Source organism: Heterodontus francisci, chromosome 1 (genome assembly GCF_036365525.1).
Source record: "Heterodontus francisci isolate sHetFra1 chromosome 1, sHetFra1.hap1, whole genome shotgun sequence".
Taxonomy (NCBI): Eukaryota; Metazoa; Chordata; class Chondrichthyes; order Heterodontiformes; family Heterodontidae; genus Heterodontus; species Heterodontus francisci.
Window position 1 is genome coordinate 265,216,126 of NC_090371.1, and position 21,086 is coordinate 265,237,211.

The following is a 21,086-nucleotide window of genomic DNA, read 5'->3' on the forward strand; positions in this document are numbered from 1 at the left end:
GGGTGATTTGGACAAGTTGAGTGAGTGGGCAAATGCATGGCAGGTGCAGTACAATGTGGATAAATGTGAGGTTATCCACTTTGGTAGCAAAACAGGAAGGCAGATTATTATCTGAACGGCTATAAACTGAGAGAGGGGAATATGCAGCGAGACCTGGGTGTTCTTGTACACCAGTCGCTGAAGGTAAGCATGCAGGCGCAACAGGCAGTAAAAAAGGCAAATGGTACGTTGGCCTTCATAGCGAGAGGATTCGAGTACAGGAGCAGGGATGTCTTGCTGCAATTATACAGGACCTTGATGAGGCCACACCTGGAATATTGTGTGCAGTTTTGGTCTCCTTATCTGAGGAAGGATGTTCTTGCTATAGAGGGAGTGCAGCGAAGGTTTACCAGACTGATTCCTGGGATGGCGGGACTGACATATGAGGAGAGATTGAGTCGGTTAGGATTATATTCGCTGGAGTTCAGAAGAGTGGGGGGGATCTCATAGAAACCTATAAAATTCTATCAGGACTTGACAGGGTAGATGCAGGAAGGATGTTCTCGATGGTGGGGGAGTCCAGAACCAGGGGTCATAGTCTAAGGACACGAGGTAAATCTTTCAGGACTGAGATGAGGAGAAATTTCTTCACCCAGAGAGTGGTGAGCCTGTGGAATTTGCTACCACAGAAAGCAGTTGAGGCCAAAACATTGTCTGTTTTCAAGAAGGAGTTAGATATAGCTCTTGGGTCTAAAGGGATCAAAGGGTATGGGGCGAAAGCGGGTACAGGTTAATGAGTTGCACGATCAGCCATGATCATAATGAATGGCGGAGCAGGCTTGATAGGCTGAATGCCCAATCCTGATCCTATGTTCCTGTGTTCATGGTCCATTAAGGATGGGCAGCAAATGCTGGCTTTGCCTGTTATGTTTATAAACAATGAAAGAATGAAAAAAACAGTGCAAATTGACTAGGGTGCTGCCTAGTATGAGGAATTACAAAGACGAAGAAAGATGTAAAAATTGTGTCTTTTTCATTCGAACATCACAGATTGCAGGGCAATATGATTTTTTTTAAAAAATTAATTATGGAATGATGGGAGAGAGTAGGTAGTAGCAGACTGCTTCTCAGTTTCTAATAGTAAGAACAGAGAGCAGGAGAAATTTCTTTACACACAAAGTTGTGAGACTGAAATTCCGAGTTCTTGGTTGAGATTGAAACTATGTCAACATTTAACACTAGATTGGATATGTGGATGAATAAATAGGAAGTAAAGGGATATGGGAACGGGGCAGGAAAATATAATTTCTTCCTATTGCTGAACAGGAAGGTAAACATCAACGTGGACTGGTTGGGCCGAACAGCCTGTTTTGGTATTGTAATTTTGGTATATTTCTATGATGCAAGCTGTTGCATTCTGTTTAATGTCTGATGAAATTAACATTATACAAATAACTTTTTCTGCCACGTTCACAATCAGTGTCTGTATGCTTATGCAGAATTTATCCTGTCGCACACAGAAGAATGTTTTCATGTTCAGTGTGGCGTTCTGATTTTTTACATCTGCTCCAAAGTGATAGCTAGTAGCTTCTGCCATGCTTCCACTATTTTCCCTTTCTAGTTTTCTGTTTCCATTGATAGCTGCTCTTGCCTCTTTTAGAAGGAGTTAAGAAGTTTAGTTGTATCCAATCTAAAGAAGCAGAACTCATGACCATTGGATTAAACCTCTTTCCAGGACAAGACCCCAATGTTTTATAATTTGAAAATCCAAATGAAAATGAATAGGAATTGAGGCAAAGAAAAACTGCTTCTCTCCCTTCCCTGCACCAAATGGTCTGCTGTATAATAGCTAAATAGTACACACTTAAATATTGCAGTATCCACTCATACATTTGGTTAAAAACGCGAATTAAATTTTAGCTAATTTCTTTGCTGTGTCTGCATTCTTTTCAAATTTGAGTGCACTGGGATTCAGTACATAAGACAATGAATAAAAAAAAAACATGTAAAACGGTCAATACCTCTACACTACTTTGTCTCATTAAATAATTTTAAATCTCTCAGTATATTTGATCAGCAACTTATCAATCTTTTTATTCCTGTTGGAAATGGTTGTGCTGTAAACCATGCATATGTTCAGAAAGGGAAATGGGAACCTTTTTTGTAACTTCCTGCTTCGCTACACGGAATGCACTTGACATCACAAAGCAATTAAGATCATTCATCAGTAAAATAATCAACATAAATATAATTTTCCAAGCTGAAAGGATGATGTGTTGAGCTTCGTTTCCTAATGCACTTAATCTTTCTCCCTCACTCATTATCAACTACAAACCATTAGCAAGTATCTCTCAGGAAATAAAGCTGGTTTGGCATCCTCTGAGTGGGAAATGTCTCATTTGGTTGACGCTAAATTTTCTTGCTCAAACACCATCTGATTGCCATTCAGGACAGCAGAAATTACCAGTTAGCATTATTTACAATAGAGTAGCTTGCTAATGGTTTATTATCTGATACTACATCTGTGTCTCACTGCTGAGAGGGAAGACCTTTATAGAAAGGTCTTTATAGAAAGTAAAACATGGCCAAGAAATTCCGATTGAAGGTGGGTGCTTCATACGGAAAGTACTCTCTCCCTTCTTCCCATCCGTATACAAAAATCTTCCTTCTCCTTTACGTGGCCTTTTCTTTTGCGGGGATACAGGTATGGTGCAATCTTTTTTTTTTAGAAAAAACACAATTTCAAGGGGGTAGGAAATAATTTTATGGTGAAAGGAAAATAGTCCATGGGTAATTACAGAGTGAGAGTTAAATGTTTAAGTGAAGCATTAGATAAACCAAGGCTGCAAAATTAACATTTTTTTAAAATTACTTTTCGACTAAAGGGCTTGAATTAGGAAGTATTTAAATCTTTTAGTATGTGCCATAGACCCAGATTTGTTGGCAGAAGCATCATAACATTTTACTTATCTTTGTCTCCATCTGAACTATGGAAATTTACGAACATTTTAAAGAAGCTTTGCATTCTTTCAGCTGGCTTTAATCAAAATGTCAAGCATTTTATTTGGCACTTTGTGAACCTGAAAAATGGGATCTATAAAATGCCCACATAAATTTACTGGCTTTGTGGGACTCATGATTTATGTCTCACCTGGTTGCCATTATTTTATGTCATTTCTTTCCACTGTATTTTCTTAATTTTCATTTAGCTTCATACATAGACCACTAAAGTTGAATCAGGTGTGAATCATGTTCTGAGGAGGATCTTTATAAGTCATTTTAGATATTGGTTTATGTTGGTATTAGGTCACCTCATATTTAGGTTGCTTGTTCATGAGAGCTTCTTGTCAAGAAGCTGCCTTCTGGCAGGGCCTTGCTACATTCCATAGCCTCATATTAATTTGGAAGTGGGTACTGCCCAAGATTGTGGTGTTCTCGTGGGAATGAGAAACATTGTTATCTCTACACTATCCACTGTTCCCAAATCTGATTTAGAACCTTGATCCCACATAGTGTTTAAGGACCTTGGTTGATGGCTTTTTATATAAAATTTACTAAGTCCTTCAGTCAAATACAGCCGTTACCTATAGTCTTCAGATAACAAGTTTCTAAATAGAGACTTGCAAAAGGAATAGTGTTCTTCATTGCTGCTATCACTCTGGAGGAAATCCAGTGGTTTCCTTAAAAAGTAATTCTACCTGATTTTTGGGTATTCTTGACATTGGTGTCTGTTGATCATATCTGCAGCACTGCTACATCATTTTTCATAGCTGGAAAGATGCCAAACCTGGGCTACATGGAGTAACTTGCATATGTTTGCAACATGCTGCTGTTTAGACTTAATGGGCCACCTGCCTCTTCATAAGGAGGTCCTTCTGCTAAAACTGCTACAGACCTAATGCTGGAAGATGGGATAAGAATAGGTGGATTGTTTTTCGGCCGGCACAGACACAATGGGCCAAGTGGCCTCTTTCTGTGCCTTAAACTTTCTATGATTCTATTTGCTTCCAGAGGTGTGTGAAGGCTGCTGAATGTGCAGAAGAAGGAAAATTATGTCGCTTATACATTCTTTCATTCCTTAATAGAAGACATCCTTCACCTACTGAGCTCCCATTTTTCCATTTCCTCAACCCTTACAGGCAGTCATGTACCAATTTCTAGAACGAACCGCTGCTTTGAAGCGTGCACACGCTTTCATGGCAAAAGGTGAGAGAGGTAAGTATCCGTGGGTTAGCTTGTTATGCAGTTTTTTCAGAACATGATCCATGCTTGGCTTAGCTGCAGTGGAGTGTAGAGCATGCTTTCTGTTAAAGAATGAGGGAAAACCTACAAGTAGGTAATTTCTCTATTCAGTTGTTCAAAATTTTTCAATTTTAGTTCATGCTTTTGATTTTATTCCTTTTTGTTTTCTATCAATTTCAACTTTAAGCCTTAAATTTTAAAAGGATGTAAAGGTCCTATCTTTGCTGTTTTACTGTCCTGATTTACTTATGTAGCAACAGTAGAATAATTAACTCTTTTAAAAAAAAATCTCAATGTATCCATTCATTTTGCTTAAGACTGCTGGTTCTGAGTCATTGAAAGATTTTCTTTCCATGGTATTACGTAATCTGAAACAATAACAAACTTGCAACGTAAACAGAACTTTGAATGTTTAACTGGGATGTCTTAATTTTTGGGGATATCATTAAGATTTTCATCATCTGATTTTTAACATTTTGAAATTTCATGTGGAGGAAGAAGTTTTAACATTTTTTTTCTCATGTTCATTTGTAATGTTTTTGGTTTCCTTGAAGTGTATTATACAGAAGAAAATGCTAATTCACTTTTGTAGAATTTTATACACAGTTGGCTGTAATTTTGGTTTCTTAAAATATTACCCAGCATTCAAAAACAAACTCAAATGGTTTGGATTGGGAAAAGTGACTTGCCATTCTAGCAGATGGAAATGATCTACAGGAAATGAAATGAGGGTTGAGGGAGGGTGAAAATTTTTTGAGTATTTTGTCTTCAGTCTATAATTAAAGCTTCAAATGTTATTTTAATTTGATACTTGATTGAATTTGCTGAAGAGGTTCACCTTACACAGGCTTACCATCAGCTCATATGTTCCTGAGCGCTTATATTACAATTCTAGTGCATTAAAATTACTGTTTATAGCACCAAGAGAAAAAGTTAATGATCTTATTCTACAGAAGATATATTGGCCCAGAAATTACGGAACGGCACATCTCGCAGCAAATTGCCTTTTTTTTACCTCACCCTTAAGATCATTTTCTTTGTACAATTTCTGGAAATGCAAATTGATGGGAGAGTAATGGGGCATCTGAGACTTTTTGAACATTGGGTCCAATGGTTTGTCATCTTAAACAATGAAAGAAAATGTTAGAGAAAGAAACCGACCAAACGACAGGGAAAGAAATAGAGTAAATCAGAGTCAAATTAGAGAAATAAAGTAAAGGAAAGATAGAGAGTGGATTAGGAGAGAAAAAGAAACAGAAAGGAAGAATAAGAAAAGCAATTAAAAATGTTTTAAATACCTAGGAACAAGTTACTATCTGCAGGAGTGAAACTGCATGATTTCATTGTTCCCTTTCTGGACCTCCAAGGTCAGGACCATAAGTCATGTTATTACAACATGAATTACAAGTCCTAACTGGTTGGAATGAGTTTGATTCTTATTTAATGCTGCAAATCCAGCAATTTCATGACTCAATAGGGAGGCACGCTGCAAGATGGTATTTTTTTTCAGTTTTGGTGAGTCTGACTCGAGCAGCATAAAATCATGCAACAATTTGTGGTGAATCGGAACTTAATGGCCTATCTCTCGTTCGCCATAAATTTCTGGGTTTTTAACGCACTAATAAAAGTGGGCACCTTGAATGTACCATTATTTTCCCAGCAATTTCTAGGTTACTATATTCTCCTATAATCAATTCTCTTGCAAAGGGCCATTATATATTTCACTCTTTGCTTTAGTGCAGAATACGTCAATTTACAAAGTTTAACCCCAAGTATCAGTAGAAACTTTTGCTGCTTTTTTTTGTTAGAATCTATCTTTACACATTTTCATTTTTATTTTTAGTATGAAAAACAGATGTTGGAAAACCAGGAAAAAACTAATAGACTTCAAAGACGCCTGACTCATTCCGAACACAGGGCAGCTACAGCCTCTCAAAAGGTAAACAGCCACATAGATCAGCTCCTTAAGGAGGCCAGTGATTATTTTAAATTTGAGTTGGAAAGTGTTTGTCTCTTAGCAACTGAGGTGCTTTATACCATAAAGAGAGATACAGCAAGATAGAGAATAATGGGCAGATACAAGGGATTAGAAATCATATTTTAGGGTTCAAATGATCTCTTAACCCACAAAAGTAAATCTCCGAATATTACATTGACTGACTGTTTACTTGTTCTTCCCCCCCCCCACCACCCAACCTCAACCAACAGTAATAGACATTAGTAATACACGTTAGTTCCACAGAGCTGATGAGTAATCCTCCATGAACAATTAATGATTGTGACTACAAGGTTTATAAAGTGATGGGTTATTGATGATTACCAGAAATAAGAACTTGTTGCAAGCTTTAGTTTTAATTCTCTGGGTATAAGTTTTTTTTTAAACAGCTTTGTGTTGATGTCCTATATTCGTCACACTGTTTCATCTGTAACCTCACGCATCCGTTTTTTTTATTACTAAATGTTTCCTCGGGGTAGTCACATTGATGCAAATTTCAGCTATGCCACCATGTATATTGTGCAAAGCTTCCCCTCTGAAGGAGGTTGGAATTTCGTTCCAAAAATATACTATATTCATAAAAATCTGTTCAAAAAAAAAAACTTACAAAACAGTCCAAAACAATTCCAAGTTGACATTTCCAGGAAGTGCAAAAGAAATAAGTTTCCTTCAATACAGAACGTGAGCTGCCTCACAACCCTTCCATTCCATTTTACATGCAATGTACATTTGCATTACACAGCAAAACCATATTTTGGTGCAGACAGCCCAAGGGGTTTTACGAAAGTTCCAGCTCCTCGGTTCAATATGGCGGGAGGACTGTACACAGTGGCTGTTCCCCATTGAGCCTTTGCAGCATCTGCCCCCTCCTGTGTCCCTCAGCACATAGTCCTGGACCTCGGAATGTGTCAGTCTGCAACACTCGGTCTTGGACAACTCTTTGCACTGGAAGACCAGCAGGTTTTGGGCAGACCAAAGAGCGTCTTTCACCGAGTTGATGGTCTTCCAGCAGCAGTTGATGTTTATCTTGGTATACGTCCCTGGGAACAGATCGTAGAGCACAGACTCCTCTGTTACAGAGCTGCTTGGGATGACCCTCGACAAAAACTACTGCACCTCTTTCCACACCTGCTTTGCAAAGGCACATTCCAGAAGGAGATGGGAAACAGTCTCTTCCCCACCACAGCCACCTCAAGGGCAGTAGATGGCGGTGGTGAGATTCTGGGTATGCTGTCTGATGGGGGAGGGCCCTTCTCACCACCAGCCAAGCTACGACTTGGTGCTTGTTTGAAAGTTCTCGTGATGAGGTAGTCTGCCAAATAACTTTGGCAGTCTGCTCAGGGAACCATCCAACAGGACCCACCATCTCCTTTTCCCGTTGGGCCTTGAGGACATTCCGTGCAGACCACTGTCTGATGGATTGGTAGTCAAAGGTGTTCTTAGGCACGAACTTTTCCACGAAGAATAGGTAATATGGCACAGTCCAACTGGATGGAGCATTCCGCAGCAATGTGAACACCAGGGACAGATGGAACCTCAGCATGTAATGACACTTGGTGTTTGCATACTGGGGTTCTACACACAGCTTGATGCAGCCGCACACAAAGGTGGCCATCAGGATGAGGACGACGTTGAGTACGTGTTTTCCTGCTTTATCAAGAGGTTTGAACATCGTGTCCCTCAGGACACGGTCCATTTTTGATCTCCAGATAAAGCGGAAGATGGCTCGGGTGACCGCCATGGCACAGGACTGGGGTATGGGCCAGACCTGCGCCATGTACAGTAACAATGTGAGCACCTTGCACTGATGACCAGGTTCTTACCTGCAATGGAGAGAGAATGTACTCCCACATGCTCAGTTTATGGTTTACCATGGCCACTCGCTCCTTCCACATTTTGGCGCACGCCCTGGCCCCTCCGAGCCATATCCCCAGCACCTTCAGGTAGTCTGACCTGACGGTGAAGCGGACAAAGGATAGGTCGGCCCAATTTCCAAAGAACATGGCCTCGCTCTTGCCGCAATTTACTTTGGCTTCCGAGGTCGCAGATGCTCATCAGCCTGTGAAGGGACAGTGGATCCAAGCAGAAGACAGCGACGTCATTCACGTACAGGGAGGCTTTGACCTGAGTGCTTCCGCTGCTCGGGATTGTCACCCCTCTTCTGCCCGCATCCTTTGGGCCACAAATTTCTGATTTCCACCTTCCCCCTTCCGCTTGTAGATGAGGGTGATGATGCCTTTCCTCATGGATTCTGACATGCTGCCAGCCATAAGCATACTCTTGTACACTTCCAGCAGGTCTGGGCCGATCCAGTCCTAAAGAGCTGAATACAACTCAACCGGTAAGCTGTCGCTTCTGGGAGTTTTACTCGTCCCGAGGGACCTTATGGCCTTTGTTAGCTTGTCCAGAGTTAGTGGTTTGTACAGACTCTCTCATGCACTGTCATCTAAGATCTCCATGATAGATGACAGGAAAGACTGGAAGGCCATGCTGTCTGTCGGCTTCACGTTGTACAGCCCAGCATAAAAGGATTTGCTAATCCTTCAAGATAGCCCTTAATATGTCAGAATGCAATGACGTTACTGAGCCGTCCTCTTCCTTCAGGTTGCTGATCACAGAGCTCTCTCTGTGTACCTTTTGGAAGAAGAAACGCGAGCACGTCTCATCCTGCTCAACGGAGCAGACTCTGGACCAGATGATGATCTTGGAGGCCACCACGGCAAAGAGCGAGGCCTGCTGACTCTTTACCTCTTGGAGATCCTCCTTGACCTCGACCCCCATCGACTGCAGTCAGAGCAGATTCTGCATTCTGTTCTGGAGTCGGGACATTTCCGACTGTCTCTCTGTCTGTCTCTCTCTCTTTCTTTCTATTCCTTCCTTCCTTCCTTCCTTCCTCCCTTCCCTTCCCTTCCCTTCCCTTCCCTCCTGTGAAGGCACAGGACCCAAACAGGAAGTCAGTCCCGGAACAGGCAGACTCGTCTGGTCTACATTCACTCCATCTGCAGGTTTGCTGAAGACGTCATGCTGCTAGGCATCTTTTACTGTTTCCATTAGGAATCTGGACGTAGCGTCCGGTTAGCTGTCGTCACTGCCGGATCGTCCAGCTGCATCGATGAAGTCACCGCCTAGAATGACTGGCCTGGACGTCGCCAGCAGTAGCGGGAGCTGCTGGAGGGCGGTCAGCCGCTCACTGTATTGGACCGGGGCGTACACGTTGATTACCCGGAGCGGAGCATTGTTGTACATTATGTCTGCTACAAGGAGGCAACCGTCCACCACTGCCTTAACTTTGGAGATGGTGAGGTTGCCTCCCCTCGGCAGAATACCCAGGCCAGAGGAACGGGAATCATTTCCCTCTGACCAGATCGATGGCCCATGGGACCACCATCGCGACCATTGTCTGTAGGCGCTGAGGTGCAGTATTCCACACACCTGCAGAAACAGTAGGTCGGCTTTAACCTTGGCAAGGTAACCCAAGGTCGAAACACGTCGCGTAGTGGATTTAACGCTACGCACATTAATGGAAGCGATCTTTATACCCATTTAAAACGGTTGCTTACCACACCAGGTGGCCTTACTAGTCCCAGTCTTTGGGTACTTTCCTGCATACCCATAATGTGCACAAGCTGTTGCATATTCGTCGGTCTCAGAAAACCCTTCTGGTCACCCATGGGGGTTTTTTCCGCTGGGGTGACATGGGGAGCTCTTGTAGGCAGCAAGGTTTGGACTGTCCTCTGCTGGTGGTGTCATTCCCCTCTGCTGCTCCTCGAGGACGTTTCTGCTCCCAGAGCCACGGAGCTGGGGGGCTTTCTCTCTTTCTTTGTGTTCTGCTGCTTCTTTTGCATGTGCTGTCTTTCTGGCCCTTCCTCATCCGATGAGGAACAACTGCCGTAGTCCGTCTCAGATGCTAGCCTCCTCTTCCCACTGGTTTGGGTGGTGACCTGTTCCTTTTTTGGGGGCGGCTTCTTTGTGGTTTTCCTTTTGACCACTTGCCGCACATCCGGATGTTCCACTGCTGCCGCATCCTCCATGGATTCTGTCTGTTGAGGAGTTTCCGGGCACGGGGTAGGCTTTGGGTCACTGGTTGCAGCTGTCTCCCCTTTCATTTTCTCCTCAGACGGATTTTCTTCACTTCAGGGAGGGTTGCTGGTCTCCTTCACAGCACGAGGCGCATTCGCTGTTCCTTCCTCCAGCTTTTCCTTGGACCTTGCCACCTGTACAGAACTGAGGCAGTGCTTGGGGCAGGTCTTGTAGAGGTGGCCTGCTCCACCACACAGGTTGCAGCACTTACTCTGCTTACAGTCCTTGGTCTGATGGCCTTCCTGTTTGCAGTTCTTGCAGACGACTGTGCTGCAGTTGGCCGTCACATGATTAGATTTGCCACAAGTACGACAAACTCTGGCCTGCCCTGCGTAAAGAAGCCTCGACTTCCCCCGATAGCAAAGCTGGAGAGAAGATGGATGATGGCTTTGTTGGCGTCGACCTTCAAGGTGACCTTGACCTGCTGCTTGCTGGTCCAAATCCCAAACGGATCCTTGATCTCGGTGCTGCTCCCGGCCACCTCGACGTACCTGTTGAGGAAGGTGAGCACATCCACAGCAGGAACGTGGGGGTTGTAGAGGTGAATTGTCACCACCCGGTTCCATTGCGGCGGCAGTGTCAAGAACGGCGCCGATGTGAGGATCGACAGCGGCGCCTGGTTTCCTCTCCTCAAACACCTTCAGGAGCTTGATGCATCCCACCACATTCTTTAACGTCACATCGAAATATCCACTGCTGGGAAGTTCTGCAGGCAGAAGATGGCCGCAGCTTGAAATCCACAGTATCCGATCAGGATTTTCTTAATGAAGAAGGCGCAGTCGATGGGTGCACCTCCTTCGCTTTCTTTCACCACCACCCTAATGGTTTCACGCACCCCCTGGCCTGGAGCTCTGGTGTTGATTGCAGCCATTTTTTGCTTGAAGCTTTCCTGGGACAGGCACTAAAACCCCAACCAACAGGAAAACAAAATCACTGTAGATCGCCAATCCCAAAGGGCGAAATGCTGTAAAAACAGCAAACCCCCCCCACCCCTGCTGTCCTCAAGGAGGCTGCCAGGTTTAACTGGACGGCTTCCCCAAGTGGCGGTGCCTATCCGCCGCTGGTAATGTACCAGTGCCGGTGGAGGAGGCCCTTAAGTGGCAATTAATTGGCCACTTAAAGGCCGCAATTGGGCTGGGGCACGCAGACAATTTGCCACCTCCCCCATTGCTGGTAAAGTGGCAGCAAGGGCAGGTAGGCGACAGGAATGGTATCCCCCACCTCCCACATGATTTTACGCCCCCCCCCCCCCCCCCCCCACCCCACAAATCTCCCAGTCCAGCCCATTCCCGGGGGTGTGGGGGCCTAAAATTCTGGCCAATGTAACGAAATACAGTGCGATTGAACAGTCGATTATGGAAAGTAAATTCTCTCTTGACATAACTCATGTAACTCATCCGGTGGCTTATGACAAAGTGCAGAAGATACGCGAGTAGATTAAGAAATAAAGTCAGAATGGAATAATAGATGTGTGGCTGGGGCAGTGGTGGATGGGGGCAGGGGTTACAAAATTACAATCCAATTAAGAGGTTGGGATGAAACTAAACTATTGGATTGTCTGAAAATTCAGTAATCCTGAGCTAAAATTACTATACTTGATTCCCTTCCATTGTTAGTCATAGAATGATCACACCCTTGCTATTATCTGGTTGACTCATTGAATGGACCTGTGAGGTTTATGTATTATTATAGATAATTTTTATGGTTAACATGAAGATATACAAAATAATGTGATGAGATGGTTTGTTCCTCTTGCAATCATTTGCTGTTTTATATGGCTTTGGTGAAACCACTCCTGAAATACTGTGTGTAGTTTTGGTCTTCATATTTAAGGAAGGATATACTTGTATTGAAGGCAGTACAGCGAAGGTTCACTAGATTGGTCCCTAGGATGAGAGGGTTGTCCTATAATGAGAGGCTGAGTAAATTGGGTCTATATTCTCTGGCATTTAGGAGAATGAGAGGTGGGGCTGGATTTTCAAGCCTCTCGGCCGTCTGGAATGGTGGTGGGGGGGGGGGCAATGAAGATCAGTACGATGGAGGACACCACCGACCCCGACAGCAGCAGGCCCAATACTAATTTCGGTGGTGGCAAGGCCTTGTTTTGGCTGCTCAGCAACAGGACCCACGTTAAAATATGTAAATCCCACAGCAATTCTGCCATCACATCGCTATCTTCATTCTTGCCACTGACAATGCTGCGCCTTCAAATCCCCGTTTGGTGAAATGTGGCGCGACACCTATGGGGAGGGGGGAGGAGGTATTTTCCTCTATGTGGGAGAGGGGTTACAAGGCCTCGGATTGGTCGAAGGGGTTGATGGGAAGGGGTAAAGGACAAATGTGCCGAAGTTTGGTGGGGGGGGCAATTTCAGTCTTGGAATTGCAGGGGGGAACAGGGTAGGAATGTTGTGCAATGCCATGGCCAGGGCGGGGGGCAGTGGGAGATGGGAGAATGCCTGGAAAGCACTGCAGTTATTTGAGCAAGACTTTCACTAAACCTGCCCTTTTAAATTTTAAATGTTCATTCAGGCCCGTCAGCCCTTTAAAAATGGCATGGCACCTGCGCATTGACACCAGATGCCATTGCTGGCAATGGCTCGCCCGCCCCCTCCACATCATTGGGGGGGGGGGGGGCTGTGCTGCGTCCATGCAAATGAGTGTGACATGGTGCTTGTGCACGCGGGCCGCATTTTTTTTTACATCCTCCGTCTACTTCGGCGACAGAGTCTTAAAATGCAGCCTGTGATCTCATTGAAACTTACAAGATTCTGAAGGGGCTTGACAGGGTAGACACTGAGCGGTTGTTTTCCCCAGGCTGGTAATCTAAAACACAGGGACACAGTCTCAGGATAAGGGAATGATCATTGAGGACTGAGATGAGAAATTTCTTCACCCAAAGGGTTGTGTATCTTTGGAATTCTCTACTACAGAGGGTTTTGGATGCGCCATCGTTCAATATATTTAAGGCTGAGAAACATAGATTTTTGGTGTCTCAGGGAATCAAGGGATATGGAAAGCTGGGGGGGCAAGTGGAGTTGAAACCTGAGATTAGCCATGATCCTATTGAATGGCAGAGCAGACTTGATGGAGCGTATGGTCTACTCCTGCTCATATTTCTGATGTTTTTATATAGGCTCAGTATATACTATAAATCAGCTAGCAGGCACTTCATTTGTTTGAAAACTGTCTATTCAATACAAGTTATTTTATTTCACCTCAGATTTATGACTTTTAATGTTAGAAATGACATACTTAATACTTATGTTAATTGGCCGATTGCTAATATTTTAATGTCTGGAATATGTTATAAATCTTTCTTTTGCACACATGACCTGGATTGCTGTATCCACTTTTAGGGCTGAATTTTACGAGTGTGCTGCAGTTTGCAGTGGTGCACTCTAAAAACGGCGTGCATCCCGCGCGGATGCGCCGTCCCTGAGCTCCTGCGATATTACGTGCGGGGGCTCATTTAAATAGAGGGGGAGGAGTGGCCGCCCTCGATGACATAAGGGGGTGGCCGCCACATCCCTGGCAACGGAATCTACGCAGGCGCCAGCACCATTTTTAAAGAGCTGTAAGGCCTTCACTAACCTTTTTAAAATTTAACAGTCCCCCCCAATCGCACTCTTTCCCCCATAATAAACCTTTAATAGTGTTCCAAGACCCACGGCATCGAGGGGACCGTAAAATTCAACCCTTAGAATAGAAACTATGGGCTGCATTTTACCAGCCCTCTAGGGGTGGGCTGGGAGGCGGAGGGGGGAACCTGTAAAATTGGGAGGGAAGGCAGGGATGGAGTTCCCGTCCTCCTGCTGCCATGCCACTTTGCCAGCAGCGAAGGCGGTGGACCAGAGGTCAATTGAACCCCTTAAGTGGCCAATTAAGGACCACTTCCCGCTTCCACAGTCATTTTACCAGTGGCGGGTGGGCCCTCTGCCCTGTGGGGAAACGCTGGTGTACGCTGGTGGCCTCCTTGCTGTCTTGGCAGTGGGTGAGGGGGGCCCTCCTCTTTGGCACCTTGTGGGGCTGCAGACAGCAATGGCCATCGCTGTGGCAACCAACCCCACCCCCCCCTTCTTTGCTGGAGCCTGCCTCACTGGTCCTGGTGCCCACAGATCCCTACCTACCTGTTTGGGAGGGCAGCCTACTCCCACAGCGTCCTCTCCTCTAGTCCCGGGAGTGGTCACAGTTCCCTGGGGGCGGGTGGCTGTCCATGAAACGGACGGCTGCCCCAACAGCAACTTGCCTGATGGAGGTAAAATGCAGCTGGTGGTCCCGCAACCAGCTAAAGGGGGAATTGCCCCCACCTTTCCCACCCATCATATGAAGCCCCGCTGCAATGATAAAAGTCAGCCCTACCTGTCATCGTATAATAACGCTCACCAGTGAAGGTGCTGCAACACCACTTATGGCGGGAGGGTGGAATTAAAGCATGCATGTTTGCGTGGGTTGTTTCCATTATAAATGTGGACTATACAATTTATGATAGAAAGATAAGGACAGAAGGTATGACTTTAAAATGGGGACTAAATTGCATCCATATGCTCTGGTCCAGTTATCTGCCATTTCACCTGAAAACTACACTTGGTATTGACATTCCTGTATAATACCACAGGAGATCAACTAGTGTTGTTAGTTTATGCCAACCTAGAGCTAAAGGATGAAAATTCTTCATTTACCCCCTATCTCCAGATTGGAAGATGCAGTATCTACAGTTTGACCACTTGCTAATTATTTGTATAATAAGTTTTCTTCCATCTGTTGTGATCGTTAGACTTATCAGTTTTTGTTTCTTTCTCACTGGATGCATCTGTTTTTCTCCTTAATTTTTAAAAATGTATTCTTAGGAGGTAGGGGTCGCTGGCAAGGTCAACATTTGTTGGCCAGCCCTAATTGCCCTTGAGAAGGTGGTGGTGAGCTGCCTTCCTGAACTGCTGCAGTCCATCTGGAGTAGGTACACCCAAAATGCTGTTTGGAAGGGATTTCCAGGATTTTGACCCAGCAACCGTGAAGGAACGGCGATACCGTTTCAATAAATAAAAGCAAAATACTGCAAATGCTGGAAATCTGAAATAAAAACAAAAAGTGCTGGAGATACTCAGCAGGTCTGGCAGCATTTGTGGAGAGAGAAGCAAAGTTAACATTTCAGGTCTGTGACCTTTCATCAGAGTTTCAAGTCCGGATGGTGTGTGGCTTGGACGGGAAATTGTAGAAGGTGGTGTTCTCTCACATTTGCTGCCCTTGTCCTTCTAAGTGGTAGAGGTTGCAGGGTTTGGAAGGTGCTGTTATAGGACACTTGATGAGTTGCTGCAGTGCATCTTTTAGATGGTATGCACTGCTGCCACTGTGCATCAGTGGTGGAGGGAGTGAACGTTTAAGCTGGTAGATGGGGTCCCAATCATGCGGGCTGCTTTGTCCTGGATGATGTCGAGCTTCTTGAGTGTTGTTGAGGCCACACTCATTGGAGCTGCACTGACCCAGGCAAGTGGAAAGTATTCTGTAACACTCCTGACTTGTGCCTTGTAGATAGTGGACAGATTTTGAGCAGACAGGAAGTGAGTTACTCACCACAGCTTTCCCAACCTCTGACCTGGTCTTGTAGCCACAGCATTTATATGGCTGCTCCAGTTCAGTTTTAGGTGAATGGTAACCCCCAGGATGTTGATCGTGGGGAATTCAGCAATGGTAATGCCATTGAATATCAAGGGGAGATGGTTAACTTGTCTCTTGTTGGAGATGGTCATTGCCTGGCACTTGTGTGGCGCGAATGTTACTTGCTACTTATCAGCCCAAGCCTGAATGTTGTCCAGGTCTTGCCGCATATGGATATGCATATGGATACAGACTGCTACAGTATCTGAGAAGAATGGTACTGAACATTGTGCAGTCATCAGCGAGCATCCCCACTTCTGACCTTATGATGGAGGGAAGGTCGTTGATGAAGCAGCTGAAGATGGTTGGAAAGAGGACACTACCCTGAGGAACTCCTGCAGCAACGTCCTAGGGCTGAGATGATTGGCCTCCAACAACCACAATCATCTTCCTTTTGTGCAAGGTATGACTCCAACCAGTAGAGAGTTTACCCCTAATTCCCATTGATCACTTTGCTAGGGCTATTTGATGCCACACTTGATCAAGTGCTGCCTTAGTGTCAAGGGCAGTCACTCTCACTTCGCCTCGAGTTCAGCTTTTTTGTCCATGTTTGGACCAAGGCTGTTATGAGTTCTGGAGCCAGGTAGCCTGTTGAAGGGGTAGAGAGAAACAACTTATTCAGGGCAAAGAGAGATATACAACCCATTGTACAGGAGGTCATGGGGAGAAACCTTATTGTTCGGGGTGGGGGGGATTATTTCTGGCTGTCGGGGGCTGATATTGTCAGAGCTTAACTAAGCCATATTATGAAATACCACATTTACCAACTCACTGAGCAACAACACTGGGGATCCCTACTGGCTTGCAAGTTGAAGCTTAGGTTTTCATTTATTTTCCAACTGTGGTAATTCGTGAAAATTCTATTGACCCAGTTTTATCATAATATTATGGGAAAAGTGAATCTCAACAAATTAATTTTTTTTAAATATTCACTCTTGGATATGGGTTTCTAACCAGGACAGCATTTATTGCCCATTCCTGAAGTGTGTGTTACCTGCAGGATGCACTGTAGCAACTCGTCAAGGCATCTTTGACAGAACCTTCTAAACCCGCAACCCCTGCCATCTAGAAGGACAAGGGCAGCAGGCGCATAGTGTCACCACCACTTAAAAGTTCCCCTCCAAGTCACACACCATTCTGACCTGGACATATATCATCATTCCTTCATCTTCGCTGGGTTGATACCTTTGTTGGTAGTGGTGAGCTGCCTTCTTGAAATGCTGCAATGCATGTGGCATAACAGTGCTGTTAGGGAGATCCAGGATATCGACACAGCAGTGATGAAGAAGCAGTTTAATGATCGCCGTGGAGACCACCAACAAACTAAAATAAAAAATTGAATCCACTGACTCAGCCAATGTAGGAGACAAAAAACCAAATGGACAAGATTTCACTTTTATAAAGTTTACTTTAACACCCAAACTAAAACCAACATAAATTAAACATGAACCAACAGCTTAACCACAATCAATGTATATATATCTTAAAGGTTACACGTTAACTATCAAATGCTATAAGGATGTATCTCAAGTACATTGGCAGTCCTATCGGCAGGGTGACGCCGAACCCTGACAAAGTCCTTCAGGTCTTTGAACTTTTCAAGTAGATCTCCAGATTCCCATCTCCCAAGTTGCAAACGTCAGTTTCCGCTTGATGGCAGTTTCTCTGCAATCCGAACCCCAGCAATTCCCATCTCCACCAAATCTGTACACCCTTCTGGAACTTCTGTGATTTTGTTCACAACAGCCCTGATGGTGTAGTTTCACTGGTTCCGCCTTACGTAACTCTTTAAGGTACCAGAAACAATGGTAGCAACTTGTATTTTCCAAGGGTTAGCTCTGAGAAAATGGGATTCAGTTCAGCAGCTCTGGGAAACTTTTAATTTATAACAACACCCAGCTTTGCAGCTTTTTGTTCTTTAAACAACCGCTTCCAAAGTCGTCATGTGAAACTGAAACCTAAGCTCCAATCACTTGCTTCTGGTCAAAAAAAAAACTGCTGGCTTGTTTAACCTGATTCTGACCTTTTAGTTTCTGTTTCAAATCAAGATTTGTCTAAAAAAAAAACATTTTGAATCCAAAGTTAAAGCACCCAACAAGTCAGCTGCACAGAATGCAGTCTGCACACAAGAACTCCATCACACAGTGTCCAAGTCAGGATGGTGTGTAACTTGGAGAGAAGCTTGTAGGTGGCAGTGTTACCATGTGGCTATTGCCCTTGTCCTTCGAGGTGGTAGAGATCGCCGGTTTAGGAATTGCTGTTGAAGTTTTGGCGAGTTGCTGCAGTTCATCCTGTATACCTCACAATGCAGCCACAGTACACTGGTGGTGGAGGGAGTGGATGTTTAAGCTGGTGGAAGGGCTGCTGCTCAAGTGGACTGCTGTATCTTGGATGATGTTGAGCTTTTTCACCCATCCACGCAAGTGAAGAAGTATTCCATTTCAATTCGGACTTGTGCCTTGCAAGTTGTGGAAGCTTTACGGAGACCAGAGGTGAGCCACTCATCACAGAATACCCAGCTTCTGACCTGCTCTAGTAGTCACAGCATTTAGTGGCTGCTCCTGTTAAGCTTCTGGTCAATGGCGATTGATAGCATGTTGATGGGGAATCGGCAGTGCTAATCCCTTTGAAGATTATGGGAGCTGGTTAGAATTGCTCTCGGAGATTGTCATTGCGTGGCACTTGCGCAATGTGAATGTTACTTGCCACTTATCAGTCCAAGTCTGCTCGTGGTCCAGGTCTTGTTACATGTTGGTACGGACTGCTTCATTATCTGGGAAATTACTAACGGAACTGAACACTCTGCAATCATCAGTGGATAGCCCCACTTCTGACCTTATGATGGAGAAAGGTCATTGTTAAAGCAGCTGAAGATAGTTTAGCCAATGATGCTGCATGAACGAACTCCTGCAGCAACATCCTGCGGCTGAGGTGATAGGTCTCCAACAACCACAACCATCTTCCTTTGTGCTAGGTAGGACTCCAGCCACTACAGAGTTTTCCTTCTGATCCCCATTGACTTCAGTTTTACTTGGGCTCATTAGTGTCACTCTCTGTTGAAGTCCACCTTGATGTCAAGGGCAATAACTTTCCCCTCCCCTCTAGAATTCAGCTCTTTTGTCCATATTTGGACCAAGAGTGTAAATGAGGTCTGGTCTCAAGTGGTCCTGACAGAACCCAAACTGAGCATCAGTGAGCAGGTTGTTAAGTGCTGCTTGGTTAGCACTGTTGATGACTCCTTCCAGCACTTTGCTGCTGATTGAGAGTAGACTGATAGGTCAGTAATTGGCCAGGTTGAATTATGACTTTCAATTTTGTTTTACTACAGCTCAGTAGAGTCACAACGCAGAGAAGAAAAGCTGATACTCTGTTGGATCTGGAAAGCATTTTAAACCATTGAGTACTTGAAACTATTCTATCTATCCCTTTGCCTCCTAATGCAAATGGACATTGAGCTTGTGCAATGGTGTAAGTTCATGCAATGTACTAACAAATCCATCACTGCATTACAAGATATCTGAATTTCAAGTGTTATAAGATGTTTACTTATGTGAGATACCTCTTGAACAAAACTCCTAACATGGATTAACGGCTGATGAATAAATTTCAGCATGAGGTTGGACCTTTGCTTTAATTTGCAGTACATTTTTTAAAAAATGTAAATTGTAAATGTGAACTGTTATTTTTATGTTTTACTTGTAAAATTTTCGAATCTGATGGATTTCTGCCAGTGTTGTGGTTTCAGTTATGTCATCATTTGTCTTCATACTATCTTGTTACCTTTAACTCAACAACAATCTGGTGTGAATACTAGTAAAAACTTGAAAGTCCAGTGCCTTGATAAACTTTCAGAATTTCACTAAATCGAAATCTTGCTGTTTAACCTGACAAAGAAACTAAACAGAATAGTGTGATTTTAAGAAACTCAAACCTCTATTTAAAATTTTATTTCCTGCTGCCACAAGTCTCCATTCCAAGTTTTGAAACCAGTTTCCAGAATCAGTCAAAGCCATTCAGTACATTTTGATATTCTAATGTTTGATTTTTGGGGAGGATACACTTGTAAATATAAGTTGGGGTTTCTTTTGGTATTTTTTAATTTGGACAGATACTGTCAGCTTGTGCTCCTATTGCTGCGATGTGTATACATTTCAATATACAAAATAAATACTATTTACCAATGTGTTTTTGTTTTAATACAGATCTGTCTTGAATTTTGCTTTTGCTGCAGTTTGTTCATTGTTGCCAATAGTTTGTAAATAGAATTTCTGTACTTTCAGAAAGTATGCTGTAGCTGTCCCAACTTGAAATGACATTGGATTGCCAATTAAAACCATTTACAAACAAAAGGAATACTTCTAAGAAAAAAAGTTGAAAGAGGATTTGTAATGGCATTAAACCTGTTTAAAATACTTCTCCGCAATTGTTATCAAATTTTGACTGATTGCTGGACAGGTGAATAGTGTCTCAGACTGAGCCAAAAATGGTCTAGTTGTGGCAAAGCTTCTTTGGGTTGGGGGATCCGATCATTCTCCTCCTGGGGTGTAAGCAGCTTGACTGTTCTTGCTCCTTCCTGAATTGCTCACCTGAGATAAAGACTGAGCCCTCTGTCATGATTTTCTCACCTCCAGCTCTAAATGCCTCTTCATTCACCACACTCAGGTTAGGAGCATGATGTTCCTTCTTTGCCAGGATGGATGAGGCCCATGATAACACTCAGAACCTTGGCACCAATCAAGACTCTTTCCACCTCCTGCACCACTGGCAGAACTCTGCTTGCAGTATGTGCAATCTACAGGATGCATTGTAGAAATTCACCAGCAAGCTAACTTTGACACCACATCCCACCCATGCAATTTCTACCTTCAAAAAGCACAAGCAGCAGTATCATGGAAACACCATCATTAAATCACATACAAGCCTGACTAGGACACATATCACTTCCTTTATGGCTGCTGGGTCAAATTTGTGTAATTTCCTACGTAACACCAGTGTGGGAAGCACCATCACCACAAGGGTTCCAGCAGTTCTAGGCACCTTCAGGGTAACTAGAATTGTATAATAAATTCAGCCTTGCCCACGTGAACAAATATTTTTTAAAATTAGCTACTCTATGACACAATTAGTTAGGGCAGTG

The 21,086-nt window shown here is 43.9% G+C and overlaps 1 protein-coding gene across 8 annotated transcripts in view; it reads left to right on the forward strand.

Annotated features, from left to right (window-relative positions):
- The window catches only part of sclt1 (sodium channel and clathrin linker 1), a 140,424-nt gene extending 120,290 nt beyond the window's left edge, over nt 1–20,134 (forward strand). For all 8 annotated transcript variants that reach the window (XM_068043969.1, XM_068043930.1, XM_068043921.1 and 5 more), the window contains 2 exons: nt 6,065–6,160; nt 19,278–20,134. In XM_068043969.1, the coding sequence (XP_067900070.1) occupies nt 6,065–6,160; nt 19,278–19,349 (168 nt within the window). In that variant the 3' untranslated portion in view covers nt 19,350–20,134. The remainder of the gene's footprint in view (nt 1–6,064; nt 6,161–19,277) is intronic.
- Nucleotides 20,135–21,086: the final 952 nt, after the last annotated feature.